This window comes from Sus scrofa, chromosome 18 (genome assembly GCF_054392235.1).
Source record: "Sus scrofa isolate SSC_HxYL_T2T_F1_AM1 chromosome 18, Sscrofa_HxYL_maternal_Yorkshire_Landrace_v2.0, whole genome shotgun sequence".
Classification (NCBI taxonomy): domain Eukaryota; kingdom Metazoa; phylum Chordata; class Mammalia; order Artiodactyla; family Suidae; genus Sus; species Sus scrofa.
Window position 1 is genome coordinate 63646599 of NC_139400.1, and position 22437 is coordinate 63669035.

At 49.0% G+C, this 22437-nt stretch overlaps 1 protein-coding gene across 44 annotated transcripts in view; it reads left to right on the forward strand.

Moving 5' to 3' along the window:
- The window catches only part of LOC102158154 (uncharacterized), a 145383-nt gene that overhangs the window by 17799 nt on the left and 105147 nt on the right, over positions 1–22437 (forward strand). For all 44 annotated transcript variants that reach the window (XM_085004944.1, XM_085004914.1, XM_085004913.1 and 41 more), the window contains one exon: positions 18618–18680. In XM_085004944.1, coding sequence (XP_084861070.1) covers positions 18674–18680 — 7 coding nt within the window. In that variant the 5' untranslated portion in view covers positions 18618–18673. The remainder of the gene's footprint in view (positions 1–18617; positions 18681–22437) is intronic.

Genomic DNA, 22437 nt, shown 5'->3' on the forward strand with positions numbered 1-22437 from the left:
TTGGGGGGCAGGTGAGCTCCCAGGGCCTCTCACGAAGGCCAGGGCGTGAAAGCAGGGCGGCGGAGCTGGGTCTGAGGCACCGTGGAGGAGCGCCAGCAGGAGGGGCTGCCGAGCGGGACTGGGCCCGGTGGTGGCTGCCCCGCTAGGATGTTTGGATTTGGTGTGAAGACGCAGATGGCCCCTGGCATCTTCTAAGCAAAGGAGCGGCCTGACGCCCGTCCCGTCTTTAAAAGCTCACTCCGACTACAACCTGGAGAGTGGCTCGGAGGGAGGTCCCCGGTGCAAAGCGTGACGGACCCCACTCTGGCTTGAGGACCGTGCTGTGTAGTCCCCCAGCGTCGGGTGTTTATTGGAGCGCGTCCGAGTCACAGTCCCGACTGCCCATTGACAGTCGGTTGCCTCCACCAGGCTGCGCTCCTTTAGAACAGGGACTATGACTTTGATCTCAACGCCGTATAATAACTGTTCGTAGGAAAATGAAAAGAAGCCCTGTGAACAGAGCACCACGTCCAAGTGTTTCTAAATCTCTCGTTCTCTCTTCTTAAAAAAAAACCAGCCTTGGAGTTCCCTTTGCGGCTTAGTGGAAATGAACCCGACTAGTATCCACGAGGATGCAGGTTCCATCCCTGGCCTCGCTCGTTGGGTTAAGGATGAGCTGTGGTGTAGGTCACAGATGCGGCTTGGACCTGGCGTTGCTGTGGCTGTGGTGGAGGCCGGCAGCTGTAGCTCTGATTTGACCCCTGGCCTGGGAACTTCCATATGCCAATTTTTTTTTTCTTTTAGGGCCGAAAGAAAAGAAAAAAACAAAACAAAACGAGAGGCGGTGGGTGGGGGATGAAGGGGCATAAAGGGGGTGAAGGGGGCTGAAGGGGGGATGGTGGGGATGAAGGGAGGCTCCCTTGACAAAAGGGCTGGAGGTTCAACAGCCACTGCCTTTTCTTTTTAGGGCCATACCCATGGCCTATGGAAATTCACAGGCTAGGAGTAAATGCAGGTGCAGCTGCTGGCCTGTGCTACAGCCACAGCAGCACCAGATCCGGATTTGAGCCGCATCCGTGACCTACATGGCAGCTTAAGGCAACACCGGATCCTTCACTCACTGAGCGAGGCCAGGATTGAACCGGCATCCTCACAGACACTGTGTTGGGTTCTTAACCCGCTGAGCCACAACAGGAACTCCAACAGTCGTCTTTAAGTACTGGTATTTTTCTGGATTGCGAGATAGGGTTCTCCATGTAGGGGGAAAGCCACCAAATCCCCCACATTCATCAGGACAGAAACGAGGCTGACACCCACTCGGGCAGCCTGCTCTCAGAGCCCACCTCGGCTCCTCTCCCCAAAACAAGGAGCCGATAAGCTCTTAACTCTCAAAACTTCGTACCATGAGAATTTGTGTCCCACCCACCCATTTCTGCATGATAATACAGTGAGATGAAAAGTATGGAAGCCAGTGAAGGAAATGAAGGCTCCATGGGGGATAAATTTGGCCTTTCATAAAGGCATCGCGCAGGAGGGCGGACGCATTAGGCTGTGAATATGAATCACGGTCAGACAGGGTCCCACTGGCAGAGCCTCCCCCCCCCGCAGAGCCAGCCTGCCATTGTCGCGGGGCTCTGCGTGGAGTGTGGATTGATGACGAGCCTTTCCTTGGTGAGATTTTGGGCTCACGTCTCGTTGATGCCTCTGCCTGCCAGGTGGCAGAGCCTTTATTTGTCGTTGCATTTCTCAGCCACTTCTTGATCTCTGAGGCTTAAGTGCATAGATGCTGAAGCAGTGCAGTACGTAGGCCCTGGAAATGAATTGGTAAACATGGAGAAGACAGAGCCGAGGGCAGGAGCTTATCCCACAGGATGACAGGGATGAAGAGAAGAGAAGGAGAGATGGGTGCACAGTATCAGGAAAAATAACCCTGGCCGCTCAGCTCTAAGAGTTAACCTCCCAGGGGAGGCCGAGAAAATCCCGCCGCGTGGGGCATTCGAGAGTGGATTTGGATGGTGTGTTGGAGCTTCTCCTGGAGGGGGTGAACTCAGACAGCACCCTCCCCCCCCGCCCAGTGGTCCTTTGTGGTTAGGATTCTGGGTGTGTGGTCAGGTCTTGCTTTATTGAATCCTTTGCTACAACCAGTATGCATCTCCGCAGGCCGAACTGAAGAGCAGCATCTGAGGTGTTGGGCCATGGTGGGCACGCGTGCCGTGCCCGTGGTCTGGCTGGTTGAGGGCTCTCCATGTGGCATCTGATTGGCAGTGTGACCCCTGCTCCCTCCCCTCGCTGCTTTTCCTGTCCCCCGACTTCTTCCCTGCTCCCGATTCCTCCTCGCCTCCCTCCATAAAGGAAACAGAAGGCTGGTGGCAAAAGCTTGGGAACCATCCTGTGCGGACAGGTCACCCCGATGTGCCCGTTGGCTGCCAGCTCTCCGCTGCTCACGGCAGAGTGTGGTTTGGCGTTTAGAGGAGAACATGGCGCTCAGCCCCTAGAGTCGGCGAGAGGCCAGGAACTGCTGAGACCCGCTGGCTGGCCCGCAGCGGACCAGCCCTGCAAAGCCTATACAGTTGCCGTTAAAATCTTCTCCCTGCTCCCGCCCCAGAGGTCTCTTGGGGGTTCGGGTCTTTTCTGTAAAACGTTGCTAATGATTGGATGGCATGAGGGTGGGAGGGGGAGGAGCAAAGGGTTAATTCCCTACGCATAAACCACACCTGTCGGTGGAGTTCCGGTAGGAGAGTCCAGAGGGAACACGTTGAAGGCTAGCTGCTCATTCTTTTTCTTCTCCTGATTAGTTGTAATTGATTAAAAATACTTATATTTGTGAAAGTCTCTGAAGCTGGAGCTGGATCAAGTTGCTGATGTGATCTCAGAACTGGATCTGAGGCAGGCACAGGAGCCTTGGCAAATCAAACGGTTGCAAAGCCATTTTTCATAGACATGGAACAATCTAAGCTTTGTGGGGAACCACGAGAGACTGAAAAGCCAGGGCACTTTTGGGAAAGAAGATCAAAGGTGAAGGAGTTCCCGCTGTGGCTCAGCAGGTTACAGACTGGTATCCATGTGGACGTGAGTTCAATCTCTGGCCTCACTCAGTGGGTTAAAGATCCCACATCGCTGTGGCTGTGGTGTAGGCTGGCAGCTGCAGCTCCGATGAGACCCCTAGTCTGGGAACTTCCACGTGCTGCAGGTGTGGCCCTAGAAAGGAAAAAGAAACGAAGATGGAGACGTCATGTCCCCTGATTTCAAACTGTGGTAATCAGAACAGGGTGGACTTGTTGTAAAAATGGACACACAGATCACTGGGACAGAATACAGAAAAGAGAGCCGGGAAGTAAACCCACGCGCGTGTATCGCCAGTTAGCTTACAACAAAGCAGCCAAGAATGCGCAGCGAGGAATGGATAATCTCTTTAGTAAGCGGTGTCGGAAAACTGGAAGCTACACGTAAAAGGATGAGACTGGACTGCTGTCCTACACCATACACAAAAATGAACTCGAAATGGTCAGAGACTTGAGTGTGAGATCTGAAACCTTAAAAATCCTAGAGGAAGACGAAGGCAGTGAGCTCCTTGACACCGTCTTGGCAGTAAGTATTGACTCTTGACACCATTAAGCAGAGGCAGCACGAGCAAATACCAAGTGGGACTAGATGGAACTAAAAAGCTTCTGCAAAGGAACCACCAGCCCAGTGAAAAGGCAGCCTTGTGAATGGAAGAAAACATTTGCGAATCACATATCTGATCCATACACAAAATACGTAAACTGGAGTTCCCGTCGTGGCTCAGTGGAAACCAATCTAACTAGTATCCACGAGGATGCAGGTTCGATCCCTGGCCTCGCTCAGTGGGTTAAGGATCCGGCGTTGCCGAGAGCTGTGGTGTAGGTTGCAGATGCAGCTCCGATTCAGCCCTAGCCTGGGAACCTCCATATGCCTTGGGTGCCGCCCTCAAAACACAAAACAAACAAAATGTATGTAAACAATACATGCAACTCAATGGGAAAAACAATCTGATTAAGAAAATGACAAAAGATCCGAGTAGACCTTTTTCCAAAGACGGCACTGATGGCCAACAGTTGCCTGGAAAGGTGCTCAGCATCACTCATCACCAGGGAGTGGGGTTCCCACAACCCCCCTTTAGGGGTAGTAATTTGCCAGAATGGGTCACAGAATTCAGGGACTCACTTTCCTTACGTTTACCAGTTTATCGTAAAAGATATTATAGGGGATACAAATGAAGGCTAGGTGAGGGGGTACATAGGATGAGGTCTGGGGGGGTCTCGAGCACAGGAGCTTCCACCCTGTGAAGTTGGGGTGTACCACCCTCTCAGCATGTGGATTCGCACCAACTCAGAAGTTTCCTGAACCCCATTGTTTAGGGTTTCCTTACATGTGAATGACGGGTTAAATCATTGGCCCTTGGTGAGTGGACTCTCTCCTGCCCCTGTTTCCTTCCTGAAGGTTGGAGGGAGGGGCTGAAAGTTCCAAGCTTCTTATCAAGCCCCATCCAGAAGCTATCCAGAACTAACTCCCCGCCCCAGCAATTCGTCTCATTAGCCTAAGAAAGACATTCATTGCTGGAGAGTCCAAGGGATTTAGGAACGGTGCACAGGAACTGGGGGTAAAACCAAATATTTATTTTTATTGCATCACAACCACCAAAGGAAATTACAAGTGTTCCATGACATCAGAGAAAAGTCAGATCCATTTTTAAGACCTCATCTTGCGATATTAGACTATCATGTAGTGGGAAAGGACTTGGATTCTGGAGTCTGCCGGTCCTGGCTTTGCCTTCTGGGGCAACTCAGAGCCCCTCCTCTCCCTCTGCATCACAAAGTTGAACAATGTCAGTTCCCGGGAAAGTGTGAGTTCCCCCAGCTCTCCTACAGGACAGGGACTTCTTGCCTAGGGTGTTATTTTGTTGGCTTGTCTGTTCAGGCCTCTGCAGGTTTGTGTTGTCTCCCCGCCCCCGCCCCCTGAAACCACGTAAAATGGGGAGATTACTGCTTGGAACTTGCAATCCCATTATCTGTCAGCCTATGAAAGATAAAAACCGCCACTAGTGTATCCAGAAAGTCATTTTTCAGTAGCCATCGGTGACAAGAATTACATTTCTCCTCAAGGACATCTTGATGTGGCGTATAAATATTCAGGTTCTGTAGACTTTTAAAAAAGATACCTCCTTTCTTGTGTAACACGAGCTCCAAGGTCAGATTCAGGATGACTCAAAGCTGGGAACTGGGAATTCTCATACAGAGAGACGAGGAGCAGTTGGGGAGCAGGCTGAGGGGGTTGAGGCATTAGGACCTGGGTCCTGAAGCAGGGTTGGCCTGTGGGTTTGAGAACCATGTGGCAAGTCCCTTACCCTTAGGCCCACGTAGACTGGCCTGTTTGTGCCCCGAGGGCCTTGCTGCCCTTGTGGGGGTTGGGGAGGAAGATCTGTCTCGTCCAAGAAAACCTGGGGCCTTGGGGGCGTCACTGGGGCCGTGTGAGTTCTTGGACGGGCTCCTTTCACAGTTTTTAAAAACCCTTCAAGTACTTGCTGGGACCAGTTCCTCATTTTGAGTTGGCAGCTTCAGAGCACAACACCCTCCCTCTGCTCTTTAAAGGTAACTGAAAAAACCTGAAGAGTAGGTGTGAGGTATTGACATTCAAGAAGAAGGGGGAGAGAGAATCACCCAAACGCTTGAAAACCTCTCCAGAACCCCTCGTGCGAAATAACTGACCAGACTCACTCAGGAAACCAGCGGCAGGTCAAGTCTGATTTGGAGGAGCGGAGGCTGGCTTAGGTCCCTCGCAGAGATGCAAACCAGTCCCCATCAGTGTCATGGCCCTTGGGCCACCCCGGTCCTGGGATTGCAGACGCGGCTCAGATTTTGTGTTGCTGTGGCTGTGGTGTAGGCTGGCGGCTGTAGCTCTGATTAGAGCCCTAGCCTGGGAGCCTTCGTATGCCAAGGCTTTGGCCCTAAAGAGCAAAACAGAAAAAAAAAATTTGTTTTTCAGCCTGTTGGCGCCCGTAGCTTTGAATTCTTGATGCTGTGACAGCAGCACAGAGTCCTTCCCCGCGCGGGTAGCAGCTGCGGAACTCAGAGTTGGTCTGGTCCAGATCCCCAGAAAGTCTGGGGCTGGGGAGCGGCGTTGAGCCACCTGCAACACCGGTCACTCCTGGGAGAAGCCCTGGGAATGCTGTACCTGTGCTGCTCGAGGGTCACTCCGCTTCTTTTGACAGAAACGGGTCCACACTGAGCTTTATGGTGAACCAGCAGTGACACTTGGAGCAAGTCGCTTAACCTCTCTCAACACCCAGCTTCCTCTTCTCTAAACCATGGAAAGGAGAAATTGGCACAACATTGTAAATCAGCTATACTTCAATTTTTTTTTTTCTTTGTCTTTTGCCTTTTTTAGGGCCTCACCCACGGCATATGGAGGTTCCCAGGGTAGGGGTCTAATCAGAGCTGTTGCCACCAACCTACACCACAGCCACAGCAACGCCACATCCGAGCCGTGTCTGCGACCTATACCACAGCTCATGGCAATGATGGATCCTTAACCCACTGAGTGAGGCCAGGGGTTGAACCCACAACCTCATGGTTCCTAGTCTGATTTGTTTCCGCTGCGCCATGATGGGAGCTCCATATACTTTAATTTTTAAAAAAGGGAAAAATAAAACACAGAAAGAATAGTTACTCTACTTACAGGAAAAGTTGAGAGGAATAGTAGACATCATACATAAATGATACAAATGAACTGATTTACAAAACAGAGACTTATAGACGTAGAAAACAAATGATGGTTTTACCAAAAGGGGAAGGGTGAGGACACATTAGGCGTTGGGATGAACAACACAGATTACTAGACATAAAACAGCAACCAGGACCCACTGTGTAGCTCAAGGAACTGTATTCAGTACCTTGGAATAACCTGTAATGGAAAAGAATCTGCAAGAGAAGAGCTGTCCACCTGAAACGAACACAGCGTTGTAAATCAACTTACTTCAATTTAAAAAAAGGCTCCCGTGGTGGCTCAGTGTGTTAAGAACCCAGCACAGTGCCCATGAAGATAAGGGTTTGATCTCTGCCCTTGCTCAGTGGGTTAAGGATCCGGAGTTGCTGCAAGCTGTGGCACGGGTCGGAGATGTGGCTTGGATCCGGTGTTGCTGTGGCTGGGGCATAGGCCTTCAGTCGCAACTCTGGTTTGACCCCTAGCCTGGGAACTTCCGTATGCCCGTGTGCCGCTGGTGCCTCGGTAAGCAAAGAAAAGAAGTGTGAAGCTCAGTGCTGCCACCTAGCAAATGTCTAATAATAGCAGCTGTGCAACAGGTGGAATGTACTTGCAGCCACAGCCTATACCCAGCCCTGGGCTGCAGTAATATGAGTTAAGGCAAGTGTTCCTAAGATTGTATTCTTTCTTCCTCCTTGGGAAATGAGAGAACTTTCTCCGAGGTTCCTGCCTGGTGGCTGAGGAGGTCGTGGGGGTGCTGAAGGTAGTTGGAGAAACATCTCAGTAATGGAGGGTGGGCGGAGCCTCGGGCCTCATGGTGCCGCACAGCCTGGCTTTTTAGCGGCAGAGCAGAGGGTTACTCACGGCACCGCCACTGAGACCTGTGCAGCTTGGGGTTTCCTTCTGTTCTTTCATCTCCTGCATCAGGTCCTTCAGCAAGTTCCGCCTCTTCTTTCAAACCTCACTTTTCTTTTCTTTTTTGACACTGTTCTTGCTCTGGCCCAAGCTCTTGTCTCACGCCTGAGTTATTGCCAAAGTCCTTTCCTACTTTGCCCCCTCATTTCATCTGTAAAATATTAAAACTACTGTAGTTGATTTTTGTTTCAGAAACAAAGAGAGTCAAAAGTAGGAAAACAGTGAGAAGGCACAAGGAAGAAGTAAGTCTCCACCTGGCGGTGGCAGCGTCTTGATTTCTTCCTACTTAAGCACTGATACAGTTGCAGCTCAGAAGGAATCGTATGTGCGTAATGTTTTACCCCTTTGGCTCTTTTACTCAAGACGGCGTCTATTGCTGTGTAACAAACCACCCCCAAAGTTAGCAGCTTAGAGCAGCGGGCTCGTATCACCTCACTTGGTCGGAGGGTCAGGGGACCGCAGGAAGTGCTTAGCCAATGATTCTGGCTCACGGCATCTCATGAGACTACGGTCAAGGTGTGGCCTGGGCCGCAGTCATCCGAAGGCTTGGCCCGGTGGGAGGACCTGCTTGCAGGATGACTTATTCCCATGGCTTTTGACCGGAGGCCTCAGGGCCTCTGCCACCTGCACTTCTTCCAACAAGGCAGCTGGCCCCCCCCCAGAGAGAGGGGTCCGGGAGAGAGGAGGGCACGGCAGGGCCGTGCTGTCTTTTTTTCCGACAGCGTTTCGAGACATGGTTCACGTATCTCACAGTTCACCGCAGTGGTTTTTAGTGTATTTATGGGGCTGCACTACCGTTAGCTCCACGTCGTCCCAGAACTTCTACTAGGCCAAATGAAGAGTGGTGCTCCCCCCGCCCCGCCCCCGATTGCTCTGTTTCTATACATCGGCCTCTGGTGGACATGCAGTCATATGCTGTGTGGCCTTTGTGTTCGGGCTCGTTTCCTTAGCATGATGTTGTCAAGGACTGTCCGTGTTAGAACACGTCCGTGCTTTCTTTCCATGGCTGGGTAGTATTCTGCTATATGGAAAGCATTTTGTTCATTCATTAGTGGGTGGACATTTGTGTTTTCACCTTTCAGCTAACATGAATACTCCTGCTAGCTCATTCGTGTGCAGGTTTTTGTGTGGACATTTGTTTTCATTTCTTTGGAGTATGCATTTAGGAGGGAATGGCTGGGTCATGTGATAACTCTGTGCTTAACATTTTGGAGAGCTGCCTGATGTTTTTCCGAAGAAACTGCACCATTTTGTCTTTCCATCAGCGGGACGGGAGGGTCCAGCTTTTCCACATCGTCACCAACACTGTGTCTTTCAGTATAGCCATCCTAGTGCCTGTGAGGCAGTGCCTCATTGTGGTTTTGATTCGTGTTTCCCTAATGACTCATGATGCCAAGCAACTTTTTAAAAGGTGCTTATTAGTCGTTTGTACGTTTGTATGTCTTTTTTTTTTTTTGGTCCTTTTAGGGCCACACCCTTGGCATATGGAAGTTCCCAGGTTAGGGGTGGAATCAGAGCTATAGCTGCCAGCCTATATTGCAGGTCATGGCAATGCAGGATCCTTAACCCATTGAGCGAGGCCATGGATCCAACCTGCATCCTCATGGATGCTAGTTACATTCTTAACCCACTGAGCCACAATGGGAACTCCCTGTATGTCTTCTTTTGAGAAATGTTTATTCTAATTCTTTGCTCATTTATGCAGTCGGGTTGTCTTTTTATTGTTGAGTTGTATGAGTTCTTTACATATATTGGATACAAATTCCTAATCAGTATATGATATGCAAATATTTTATTCCATTCTGTATGTTTTCTTTTCACATTCTTGATGGTATTGTTTGCGGCAAGAAAGTTTTGAACTTGGTTTTTTTTTTAGCTGCACCTGTGGCATGCCAGCCTGAGCTGCTGCAGTGACAATGCTGGATCCTTAACCCACTGCACCACAGGAGAACTTCAAGAGTATTTTTTTAAATTCAGTTTTTTTTATAGTTGATTTACAGTGGTGTGCCAACTTCTTATACAGTAAAGTGACCCAGTTATATTATTTTTGCCCTTTCTTATATTATCTTCCATCATGGTATATCCCAAGAGGTGAAAAAATATGGTGGTTTCTCAGAAAACTAAATAGAGAACTACCATATGATCCAGCAATCCCACTCCTGGGCATCTCTCCAGACAAAACTACAATTCAAGAAGATACCTGCACCTCTGTGTTCCTAGCAGCACTATTCCCAACAGCCAGGGCATGGAAGCCACCTGAATGTCTATCAACAGATGAATGGACTAAGAAGATGCGGTGCATAGATACAGTGACACACCACTCAGCCGTAGCAAAGTAGAAGATAACGCCGTTTGCAGCAACATGAATGCAACTAGAGATTCTCATATTGAGTGACGTCAGTCAGAAAGAGAAAGGCAGAGACCCTATGCTACCACTTATATGTGGAACCTACAATATGGCATAAACGAGCCATCTATTCCGCAGAGACGGACTCACAGATGTGGAGAACAGACTCCTTGCCAAGGGGGGGGCAGTGGGATAGACTGGGAGTTTTGCAGTCCATACGGTTGCATTTAGAGTGGACACAGAGTCAGGTCGTCCTGTTCAGCACAAGGAACTCTGTCCCGGTTCATGGGATAGAGCCTGGCGGACGGCAAGAGAGGGGATGTGTGTGTGTCTGACTGGGTCCCTTTGCTGTGCAGCAGACATCGGACCAGCACTGTAACTAACTATCCTTTCGTAAAAAAGACTTCGTCCGCGAGGGAATTCGGAAGCAGTCAAAGCTTCTGTTATTTCTGAAATTTCCCTTTCCTCGGGGGCGGGGATGGGGGGACGCTGACACCCTATTTGATAGGGACTTGCTGAAATATGAGACGCGGCGTTCCTGTCATGGCTCAGTGGAAACGAAGCTGACTGCTGTCCATGAGGGCGCAGGTTTGATCCCTGGCCTTGCTCAGTGGGTTAGGGATCCGGCGTTCCTGTGAGCTGTGGTGTAGGTCGCAGATGCGGCTCAGATCCCGCGTTGCTGTGGCTGTGGTGTAGGCCAGCGGCCACAGCTCCTATTTGACCTCTAGCCTGGGAACCTCCATATGCTGTGAGTTCAGCACCAAAAAGACAAAAAACTAAGCAAAAAAAGAAACATAGCCCCTTGTTATGGATAAAATCAGTGAGGGCCAGCTTGTCTTTCCTTAAGCATTTTAATTACTCAAGGTATTGTCTCTTTAACAATAGGACTATTCTTGCTAGATTTCCAGTGAACTATTTCTCGTGCCTCATAAAGTACAGTTCATTGATAGTCTGAAAAAACTCCCGTATCTCAGACATGACACATTCTCCTGAATCCCCCAGCTTGGAAGTCTGTTGACAGCAGCAATGGTGACAGGAGAAACAGCCTCGCCCTGTGATTCCCAAACAGTGATGCTAATGCCGTCCTGTCCTCTGAATCGTGTCTTCCTAAGTGAGCTTGGCCCTGTGTTAATCCGACTTTTGTGCTGTCGGGACTTTCAAAAAGAAGTTTATAAGGGTAGTTTTCATTTTATTGGCCGAAAGAGTGATTGAAAAGCTGGCAGCAGGTGGCGCTGAAGGACTGAACTTGGAAATGGCCCGTGGGGTGTCTGGCCTGTGGACTGGGCTTTGGGCCCTGCGCCCTGTGTCCCAGGCCCGTTAAAGGAAGGAAGGGCGAGCGCAGCCCTGGCGTCCGGCGAGCGCCCAGAGCCAGCGATGCTGGCCTCGCCCTGCCTACCTGTCTCGGTCTCTTCCCTCGAGAGGCGACCCCCCGAAGGTGTGGGTAGACGAAGGCCTCAAGGGGCAAAAACACCAAAACCAACCCAGGTTTTGTGAAGGACAATGAAAACGCACTGCTCAGAAGCGGCTTTGGAGGGCCGGCCTTGCTCTCGCCGCTGCGGACTCCTCTCCAGGAATGTAGCCTGGTCGGGGTGGCGGCGGAAGAAAAGAGCATCCGGAAATTCCTTCTCGGGGACCTTGTGCAGAAGCAGCCTCCATCGCTCCAGGCCCAAACATGGCAGGGGGATGGGCCCGATTTCCCGCCAGCCTGCTCTTATTATCTGCCCCGTCCCCTGCTTTCTAGAAGTCTCCAATGTGCCCAGAAATGTTTTTCTCTAGGGCCGTTACCAGGAAAGTAAAATTCAAAAGGGAGACTTTGGAATTTTTTAAATTTTTGGACCATATTCACAGCATGCCGAAGTTCCCATATCAGGGTTTGAATCCAAGCCGCTGTGGTGACAATGCCAGATCCTTAACCTGCTGAGTCACATGGGAACTCTGAGAGGCTGTGGATTTAAAGAGGAAAATAAACTTCCACCGGGCCTCCAAGAGGACGGAAAGGAGACCAGCAGGAGGTGAAGTGGAAAGGTCTGCTTTGGAGCTCCCGTCGGGGCGCAGCGGTTCACGAACCCGACTAGGAACCTCGAGGTTGCGGCTTCGATCCCTGGCCTTGCTCAGTGGGTTAAGGATCCGGTGTTGCCGTGAGCTGGGGTGTATGTTGTAGGCGCAGTTTGGATCCCGAGTTGCTGTGGTTGTGGTGTAGGCCAGCGGCTACAGCTCCGATTCGACCCCTAGCCTGGGAACCTCCATATGCCGCGGGTGCGGCCCTAGAAAAGAAAAGAAAAGAAAAGAAAAGAAAAAAAGCCAAAAAAAGCAAAGATCTGCTTCAGGGAGCCTGAAAAAGCCACTAAGTTGAAGCATGACAAATATTCAGGGAGAGAGTGGGCACGTGGAAGGTGCCTCCTGGGGCAGAAATACTGGAACATTGAGAGGGAGGGTCTCTGGGAAGTGAATTTGGCGGGGGGGCCACTGGGGAAGGAGGGATGTTTTTAAATTGTCTGGAATTTCCACCCATCAGCGTTTTTCTTTTCTCAGGTCAGGTTCACTGAAAAAGCAAGCTGAGGGGTAAAGGTCTTACCGATGCTTGATTGACATGAATCTCTTGCAGGGTGGTTGTGGGTACCCTTTAGAGAAACAGGGCACATCGCCCAGGGACACTTGGGGACACTAGAACCAAGTAAATGACTCTCCACGAGTGATTCAGCATCATGTCCAGCCGGATCTGACCCTGGGTCCACACAACGCGTGCTGTCTCTTCATTCCCTGGTCGCATTATTCTCCCGCTGTCGGAGGGAGGCTGAGCGTGGAGCCTCCTGAGTGGGTCAGCCCCAAAGACAGTGGCAGCAGGAGTGGGATTGCTGACGTAAGGCGACGTGATTTATCCTCCATCCCCACTGCCCTCCTCCCTGGTCAAGGTCCTCCCCATGACGGGGTGGGGGGGAGGACGTGGTGGCAGGTGAACCGTCTTGGGGCCTTTGGCTTGGTTCTCACCTTTAGCTCGGCATGACCTGGACAGCTGGGTGTTCCTTGGCCAACAGGGAGGCAGCCTTTTCTCTTCGTCTTCAACGTTTGGTCCATTTAGTTCGACATTCTCTTCTGGAACCGTTATTTAGACACCGTGCTGCCAATTGACACTCGTTCAGCCCATGCGAGCCGTGCCATCAAAGAAGGGACGTGACTGGCTTTTTCAGGAGCTGAGTCCGAGATGGGAATGTGATTGATAACCTCCTCTGCCCACAGATTAGCCGCTGCGCCTGCTGGGGACCGTTCACGACTTCCCACCGCTCTGCTGTCTTTCATTTAAGGCCTCAAAGGGATTCTAGAAACGTGTGCCCATGTTGGCTGACACATAAGATTGGTCCCCTCACCCTGTTTTATTGAGATATAATTAACAGATAACGTTGTATAAGGGCAAGGTGTTCAAACAATGATTTTTTTTTTTTCTTTTTACGGCCTCACCTGATGGATATGGAAGTTCCTGGAGCCAGGGGTTGAATTGGAGCTGCAGCTGCAACCTGTGCCACAGCCACGGCGACACCAGATCCTTAACCCACTGAGCAAGGCTTGGGATCGAACCTGCGTCCTCATGGAGATGACCTCGGGTCCTTAGCATGCTGAGTCACAGCGGGGACTCCTGCGTCGTGACTTGATGTGTGTGTTTGTTGCTCATGTCCCCAGGGTTTCCTTAATGATGGTTTAAGGTGGGAAATGATGTTGAAAAATGAGCACAGTGTTCGTAGACCAAAACATCAGCCGTGGCATCGTCAGCAATTTGCTGTGGTGCAAACTCTCTTGGTGTCAGTTTCTCCTTGGCCAAATGGGTGTCGTCTGAGGGAGGTGTCCCCTCCTCTAGTCAGTTCTGGGACTGAGGGATGACTCCCTCCCTACTGACAGCCCCTTATTTCCCTGCCCTCAATCCAGCCTTTCTCACAGGACAGGGGACGCTCCACTTACTGTCTGGGACGTGTTACCTCAACTCACTGGGGCTGGCATTGCCCTTGATTCTGCTCCTGATAATAGAGCCCTGTCTCTCCACCAAGAGTGCGCGGGGCTCTCAGGCCGTAGAGAGCAGAGCTCATGGGTCTCCTCTTTGGGGGAATTTTCAAGGAAGGACAGTAATTCTTGGCCTCAGTGGGGTCTGAACCTGTAGAGGCATCCTTTCCTAGTTGTCCTGATAATAGGCAAAGCCACCTCTCTCCTGGTGGCTGTGCCAGCTCAGGGTGTTATTAGTTTTTGGTTTTTTTAGGACTGCACCCGAGGCATATGGTAGTTCCCAGGCTGGGGTCACATTGGAGCTGCAGCTGCCGGCCTACACCACGGCCACAGCAATGCCAGCTCTGAGCCACCTCTGTGACCTACACCGCAGCTCAGGGGAGCGCCAGATCTTTAACCCGCCGAGTGGAGCCAGGGATTGCAGCTGTGTCCTCGTAGATACCAGTCTACTGCTGAGCCACAGTGGGAACTCGAGTCGTCCTTTCATGCTCTTGCACCGTGGTTTCTGCCACCACCTACTCTTTGGTGATGACACCATCCCGCGGGGGCAGGGCAGGAAGAGCACCTCATGTGTTGTCCTGAAATGGTTCCGATCAGCCACCTCCTCTAGGTGCCCCGGGCTCTGTGACCACGGTGTGGGCACAGGCACGCCACGCTGTCACACACCAGGAGAGGTGATGGGATTCAGACTTGGGTGGTGCCCGGGCAGAGCTGCTATAGACAGGAATGTCTCTTATTCTCCTTTCAAAGGCAGCCGCCTCCTGTTGTCATAAACCCTGACAAAAGCTTGATGTCCGGGGCACTTCTTCCTGGTGGATCTCGGTAAAGAGGTGGAGCCACCACATGAATTCGTCTTGGATGACAGAACCACCTGGACATTGGGCGGGGCCAAGCTGAGGCCTTCGGGAGCATCAGCGCCCCCTTCTGTCCACTCCGCAGTGGGCAGCGCCAGGCAGCATTGCACATTTAGTTTTGGGGTTTTGGAATTCGTTTTTTGTTTTTGCTTTTTAGGGCCACACCTGCAGCATATGGAAGTTCCCAGGCTAGGGGTCGAATAGGAGCTGTAGCTGCCGGCCTACACCACAGCCACAGCAACGTAGGATCCAAGCCGCATTTGCGACCTACACCATGGCTCATGGCAAGGCCGGATCCTTAACCCACGGAGTGTGACCAGGCATCGAACCCGCGTCCTCATGGATACTAGTCAGATTTGTTCCCACTGAGCCACAATGGGAACTCCAGCCCTGCACATCTAGGATTAGAGGGTTCTTAGAAAACACCTAAGGCATTGAAGGGATCATTACAAGTTAAAGCAGCACTTTGATTATGTGTCCATGCCGTCCAGGTCTGTTAGCTGTGAAGTCTCAAACATAGATGCTATTAAAAAATCTCCACACCCAAGCTACGCTGTGTGTGTACGTGCGTGTGCAGGTACGTGCTTAATGCTCACTTACTGTCAAGCTGCGTGTCGTTTCATGAGTGTATTTGTATGGCAGGGGTTATATTACACATGCATTTTCCTTCAGTCACTGGAAGCTTTTAAAGTCAGAAAATTTGCACTAATAGAGCTAATATTTTATGTATTCCCTTAGTGCATCTGTTTAACATGTAGTCAAGGAGTTCATTGAAATAAATGCTGCGGTTGAATTTTTAACAGTGGCAGCATAAATATACAGCCATCTATAGTCTTTATGCCCATGGGGCCCAGGAAAATGAGCTGTGTAATGAACCCCTGATTGATCTGGTCTTTTGGCTGCTAGGGAGAGTCTGATTTCCGTGCAGAGCAGGATGTACCCCTGAAGCTGAAGGTAGCTCGATATTTTTTGTGAGAGAAAGTTTCTTTGGAAGGACTAAGCAAGCATTTATGCAGCAGAATCCTTATGTTATTCCACCTCCTTGAATGTCTCCATTTACGCCGAAGAGTTGGGAGGCGGGGGGCACAGCCTCTGAGATCTCGGGTTATTTACTCTGATTCCATAGGTGTGGCAGCTAGAAGCTCGCAGATGTGATTAAAAATTAAGTGGAGATTTATAGCCTCTCGTAAGCGTTCCAGTTTTCACCATGATGGAGAAGGTGAAAGCTGGGGCGCCGCTGACAGTCGTCTCAGACTTTGGCAGATTGTCCTGCATCGCACTCCAGGCCTCCATAGCTGGTAGAGGAATGGAATCGGTGCCTCTAACTGTGTGTCAGCTCTGCAGTTGCTTTCCAGCTCTTTCTTGACCAACTCCCCACCCCCCCACCCCCGCTCCCCGGCTCTCGTCTCATCTTCACTTGTTTTTGTCGAGTAATTTTTGAAGTTAAGAACATTCAGCTCTGTGGAGGTTTACCTAGTAGAAAACAGCTAGGGCTTGCTTAATCCTGAGGCATTTTACTTCTCTCTTCGTAATCTCAGTGCTCCCGGTATAATATAGGGGTACTGCTGTGACTCTGTCAGTTCAACCATCTGGATTGTTGTTGTTTTAGTTAATGCTGTACCCATGACCCAAATAGGAAGGCTCTGCTCTCTCCAGGCATTGCTATGTCAGAAAAGGTTTTACAGCCTTGCCGAGGGACTCCAAGGAAAAAAACAGGAACCTTGAGGTAGACGTTGCTCTGAACGTGGCTTGGTGTCACGACTGCCCTGCCCAGGTCTGTTGGAATAGGACATGGGAGTGTGTGCGTGAGTGTGGGGGGCGGGGTGGAGGCTAGTGGTGAGCCCGTGTGACAGGAAGAGGGCCTGAGCAGCGCCGCAGTCAGGTGCACATCTGGGAGATACATAGCATCCTTTTATTCGGTGTCAAAAGCAGGCTAACTAGCTAGGATATTTTTTCAGCCTTCTTCCAATGGTAGCTTTATTTTTTATAACTTTTTTGTCTTTTTGGAGATATACCGATTTTTTTCCCCCTGCAGCTCAGACAGCAGAAGAAGGTCAGCGTCTCCAAGCCCCCAGCCCCACTGTGGCTCCCCTGTGCTGAGTTCTGTTCCATTAGGATATGAGACTCTACCGGCCCAAGCTGCCTTTTCAGAGCCGCATGTCTTAGTCTGTGTGTTGGGCTAGTAATCAAATTTTCTTCTTTCTGGGGAAGAGAGGAGGTCGGGAGGAAGGGAGCCTCATGTATCTTTTTTGTATTTTCGCTGTCACTATTCATCCCCCTTTGGTCAAGCTTTATAAACGAATAAAAATGTTGTGTATGGGACAGCTCCTGGGGACTGGGGAATCCTATACAAACCGGTCAAACGTGTTTTTGTTTTTGTTTTTGTTTTTAGTTCTGAGCAGAGGTCATCTATTATTTTGTAAAATAAGACCCCTTCACCCTTCTTTAGGTAGAATAATGGCCTAAATTATATATGATTGTGATGTGTGGAACCGAGGGGTGGCTAGTGTGCTCGGATGCTACTTTGTCGTTTAGAAGATGGACGTACAGAGGAGTCTCAGCTGCCCAAGTGACAGGCACTCGGGTCCGTACTGACAGCTGCAGACGTGCACAGGCGCTTTAGACAAGGTTATAACCCAAGTAAACATACGGGGCGAAGGACTCAACCTGATGTTTATGGTTGAAGAAATCGTGGTGGAAGGTGGTGTGAGGCAAAGAATGGGTGTGTATGCACAGCGCTCTAAATCAACTATAACAAAAAGAAAGAAGAAAAAAAGTCTCAAACGTGGGGAGCTGTGTTCCATTTCCCTTCTGGAGCAATTATGAGCTCTTAATAATAGTGCTTTTGCTTTTTTTTTTTTTCGGCTGCACCTGTAGCAAGCATGTGGAGGTTCCCAGGCAAGGGGTGGCACCTGAGCCCCAGCAATGACCTGAGCTACTGCTACTGTGACAACGCCAGGTCCTTAACCTGCTGCACCACAAGAATACTATGCTCTTTGGTGGTGAAATTTGTCTAGAGAAATCTATATTCAAATTTAAAAGTATTTATTGTGCCTTAGCAGGTTTATTGGTTTAACAGTGGTGGTTTGAAGGCGAAGTGGTGTTAGAGCCGTTGGTGGTAGTTAATAGCGATTATAAACTCTGTTGAGAAGTTTGGGTTCTGGTAAATCCAACTCAACCAGCAGACATAGTCTCTGTAGCAGTCACTTCTCTGCCAATGGCTCCTTGTCATCATTGCTCCAGGCTTGTCACACTGTTGCCGTTGGAAATATGTTATCAGCTGGCTGAGAAGAATAATAGGGTATCTCAATTGTGTGTTGGCTTTGGAGCATGGATCTCAAGTTTGGGGTGTTTGAATCTATTTGTTAATTAGTGTTACAAATGGTCCATTTGTCCCTGGGCACACCCTGTTTCAGCAGTCAGCCTGGTGTTAGGTGATCATGGAACATTTACAAGAGTAGCTGTAAGAGTTTCCTTATGAGAAGACAGCCACTGGCTTGGCTAGGGTTCAGCTCAGAGGCATGCACCGTCTAGAATATGAGGGCTCTTTGGGAATGAGTATTTGATAAGACGTGGAGTGGAACGGGCCAGCTCAGTGGTTCCTAGGTGCAGGCAGATCTGATCCCGCCCGGGGCCAGTTAGCCAGAACTAAGGGGAGAGTATTCAGGAAGAAGGCGGTCACAGGGCGGGAGGTGAACGTCAGGACACCAGCTTGGGGTTTCAGCTGTTAGTCTGTGGTCGTGCCAGTGGTACTGATGCGAGTGGGGAGAAGGCTATGTAGGAGAATTAATATCTCATTTTAATTTCTCCAGGGCACCGTTTCCTGAACGTTTCGCCAAACTCTAGGATTTCTCAAGATGTCAACACAATGCCAAGTAAGTTTGACAGACATGCTGTATCATGTTCCCATAATGACATTCATAGTGAGTATTGGATTACTGATGATTCCAGTCAAAATTCTGCAGAATGGAACCCTAATTATTTTGTTTAATTAACCATTCACTACCCTTATTTGCCTGTGGAAATGCCCTTAGCTCCTAGTTGATTTGTGCTGCAAGAAGACCTACTGATGATCAAGCAACCAGCCTTTTCTCATTTAGGTTATCGTCTCGTGTCTGTTCTCTGGTTGTGTCTAGATGGTTCTGGGGACCACACGCCTGAGGGCCAGTGTGCATTTTCACCAGAGCCCAAAGAGCTGAAACACACAGTGACAGTGACGGTCATTATTCTTTTACCCTTCCAAGCTTCCATGACTTAAACTTTTAGCAGTCTCTTCAGGCCCCATCTGTTAAGAAGGTGAGTGGACTATTCCAAAATCCTGGAAACCTTGGATCTTGGCTGTCAAATTCTCTTCTCAGATGCGAAACGAGAGCTTTAGGAAGAGAGTCTAAAGACCATTGCATACATCAAGGAAGGACATTTTAGTGGGGAGAGAAAGCAACGTCTCTAAACTGTTACAAAAAATACCATCTAAATATTACCTGTCTGTGAAATAGAAGGACAAGCTACAGGTTGAAACTGTTGAAGCTGAGTGGCAGGTATTCTGAAGTTCATTGTAGCATTCTTTCTACTTTTCTCCCCATGTTTGAAATTTTCCATGAAAAAAGTTTTTTCTTTTTTTAATAACTATATGTTTTCAAAAAGAATGAGTCTGTGCTCGAAGAGATATTTGCACATCCGTGTTCATAGCAGCATCGTTTGCAACAGTCCGAAAGTAAAAGCAACCCAGTGTCCCTGGGTGAATATTCGCGAACAGAATGTGGTGTGTGCATGCGATGGAGTATTTTTAGCCTTAAAAAGCAAGGAAGTTCTGACACCCGCTACTACCTGGATGGATCTTGAGGACAAATTCTCAGTGAAATAAACCAGTCACAAACAGACAAATACTGTATGATTTCACTTATAGGAGGTATCCAGAGTGATCAGACTCAGAGACAGAAAGTAGAACTGGGGTTGCCCGGGGGGGGGGGGGGGGTGGGTGTTTAAGGGTCTAGGGTTTCAGTTTTGCAAGATAAAAGCATTCTTCTGGAGGTTGGCCTCACGATACGAATGTACTTAACACGACTGAGCTGTACACTTAGAAGTAGGGAGGTAAGTCTTATGTGTATTTTATCACAATTAAAAATATTTTTCAAAAGAATGAAGAAAAAAGCTACCTGTGTGTAACGGGCATTCTGAGGCGCACCCGTGTCCAGTGCTCATCTCTCCGAGCACCCACGTGGGTATGTGGGTGTGTCTCTCCTGGCAGATAGGTGGCGCCATGCAGCTAATTCTGGCCAACGCGTTGTGAGTCGATGCTTTTAAAAGCTTTCGCCTTTGAGTACTGGTGTGAGAACTCCAGCTCTCCTTCTTTGTCTGCTGTGTCTTTTGAGGCTTTACGGTCCTGACTGTGCCTGGGGGGACCGTGGCCTTGAAGAGTCACCTGGATCTGCGGCTGACTCCGTGTGAATGGGAAACACACTTTGTTGTGTGAAACCAGTGAACTTTGTGGGTTTCAGTTACTGCCTGTCTCGAGTTATTGTGAAACCAAAGGAGATGATCCAGGTGAACTTCCCAAGACTTAGCTGCCCTTCTGTAAAGCACGGCGATCGTTCCTGACGCCCAGCGGGGTGAGGATTAACTGTCAGAGAGCCTTTCGCCCCGAGTCTGTCCCTAAAAAGTCTCAAGAACTCTGAGGTGTTAAAACAGTACTAGTACTATCTGTGGGCACGTTTTCTGACTCGAAGTCCTTTATCTGATTTGCAAACACGTTCTCGTCGGTTTGTGGCTTGTCTTTCATTCTCTCAGTCGTGTCTTCCAAAGAGCAGACGTTTTAAATTTTGATGAAATTCAGTTTAGTTATTTGTTTTTTATGTGTTGTGCTATTGGCATTTACTAAAAAGGCTCTGCCTTGGGAGTTCCTTGGTGGCACAGTGGGTTAAGGATCTGACACTGGCACTGCTGTGGTGCAGGTTTGATCCTGGCCTGGGAACTCCTGCTGCAGGTATAGCCAAAAAAAAAAAAAAAAAAAGCTCTGCCGACCCAATGCCACAAAGCTTTTCTCCTGTATTTTCCTCCCAAAAGTTTTATTGTTTTAAAACATACATTTAGGTATGATCCATTTTGCGTTAATTTTAAGTAAAATGTGAGGCATGGATCCAGATTAATTTTTTTTCTTTTTGGCATATGGTTATCCAGTTGTTTCAGAACCATTTGTTGAAAAGGTATTGTCCTCCACCAGTTACTTTTGCACGTTTGTAAAATAATCACCTGTCCCCGTGTGTGAGGGTCTATTTCTTCACGCTTCATTCTGTAGCACTGATCTGTTTATTGATCTTCATGCCAGTGCCACATTGTCTTTAGTACTGTAGCTCTGTAACAGCTCTTGAAATCAGCTAGTGTTAGTCTTCCAAATCGCTCATCTCTTTCGTAATTATTTTGGTGATTCTAGATAATACTTTGCACTTCTGTATGAACATAAGAACTAGTTTAGTCCATTTGTACAAAAAAAGACTTAAGATTTTCATTGGAAATTCACAGAATTATTGATCTAGTTGGGGAAATTGACAATTTAATAATACCTCGTCTTCTGGTCCATGAACATATTAGATCTTCTTTAACTTCTCTCAGTAGTTTGTTACAGTTCTCAATGTATTAGTCTTTCAGTTTTGTCAGACTTCACCCTTACGTATTTTATGTCTATTGATGTTGTTATAAATGATACATTTTTTTTTTTGTCTTTTTAGGGCCTCACCCATGGCATATGGAGGTTCCCAGGCTAGGGGTCTAATTGGAGCTGTAGCCGCTGGCCTACGCCACAGCCACAGCAGCACAGATCCGAGCCGCGTCTTCGACCTACACCACAGCTCATGGCAACACTAGATCCTTAACCCACTGAGCAAGGCCAGGGATCGAACCTGCAACCTCATGGCTCCTAGTCGGATTTGTTTCTGCTGCGCCACGACAGGAACTCCTAATGATATGATTTTTGAATTTCAATTTCTGATTATTCATGGTCAGTACGTAGAAGTGCAGTGGGGTTTGGTTTATCGGTACGACACCCTGCCACTCTGCCAAACTCTGATTTGCTTATTCTAGTTAGCTTTGTTTTTGGTAGGTTCCAGAGGACAGTCCACATACATGGTCATGCTCTCTGTAGAGAAGAATGAGTTTCTCCTACTCTTTTCCAAACCGCGTGCCTTTCCCCCTTGGCTGGCTCCAGCCTCCGGTACAGTGTTGGACAGGAGGGGTGAATGGACGCTCGGGGGGAGCCTCCAGTCTTTGGTCATGAAGGACGGGATCAGCTCTAGTGTTTTCATAGATGCGCTTTTCCAGGGTGAGGGAGTTCCTTTCTACTTCGGGTGTGCTGAGGGGTTTCTTCCTTCTTTTTTAAAAATCAAGAATGGATGTTGTATTTCGTCAAATACCTTTTCTGCATCTGTTGGCCTTCTTCAAGCCAATGAACCAGTAGCCAAAAGATAAAGATAGTTTCCTGTTTTGGCCTGAGGAGATAAATGTGGCATTCAGTTCTTTTCATAATGCCTGTTTTCAGTTGCAAAGGACATTGTTTAGAGTCAGTCAGCACGGTTTGTTGAAAAATGAAATTATAACTTATCATCTCCTGGAATTCGTGATTCTTTCTTCCACAATCCC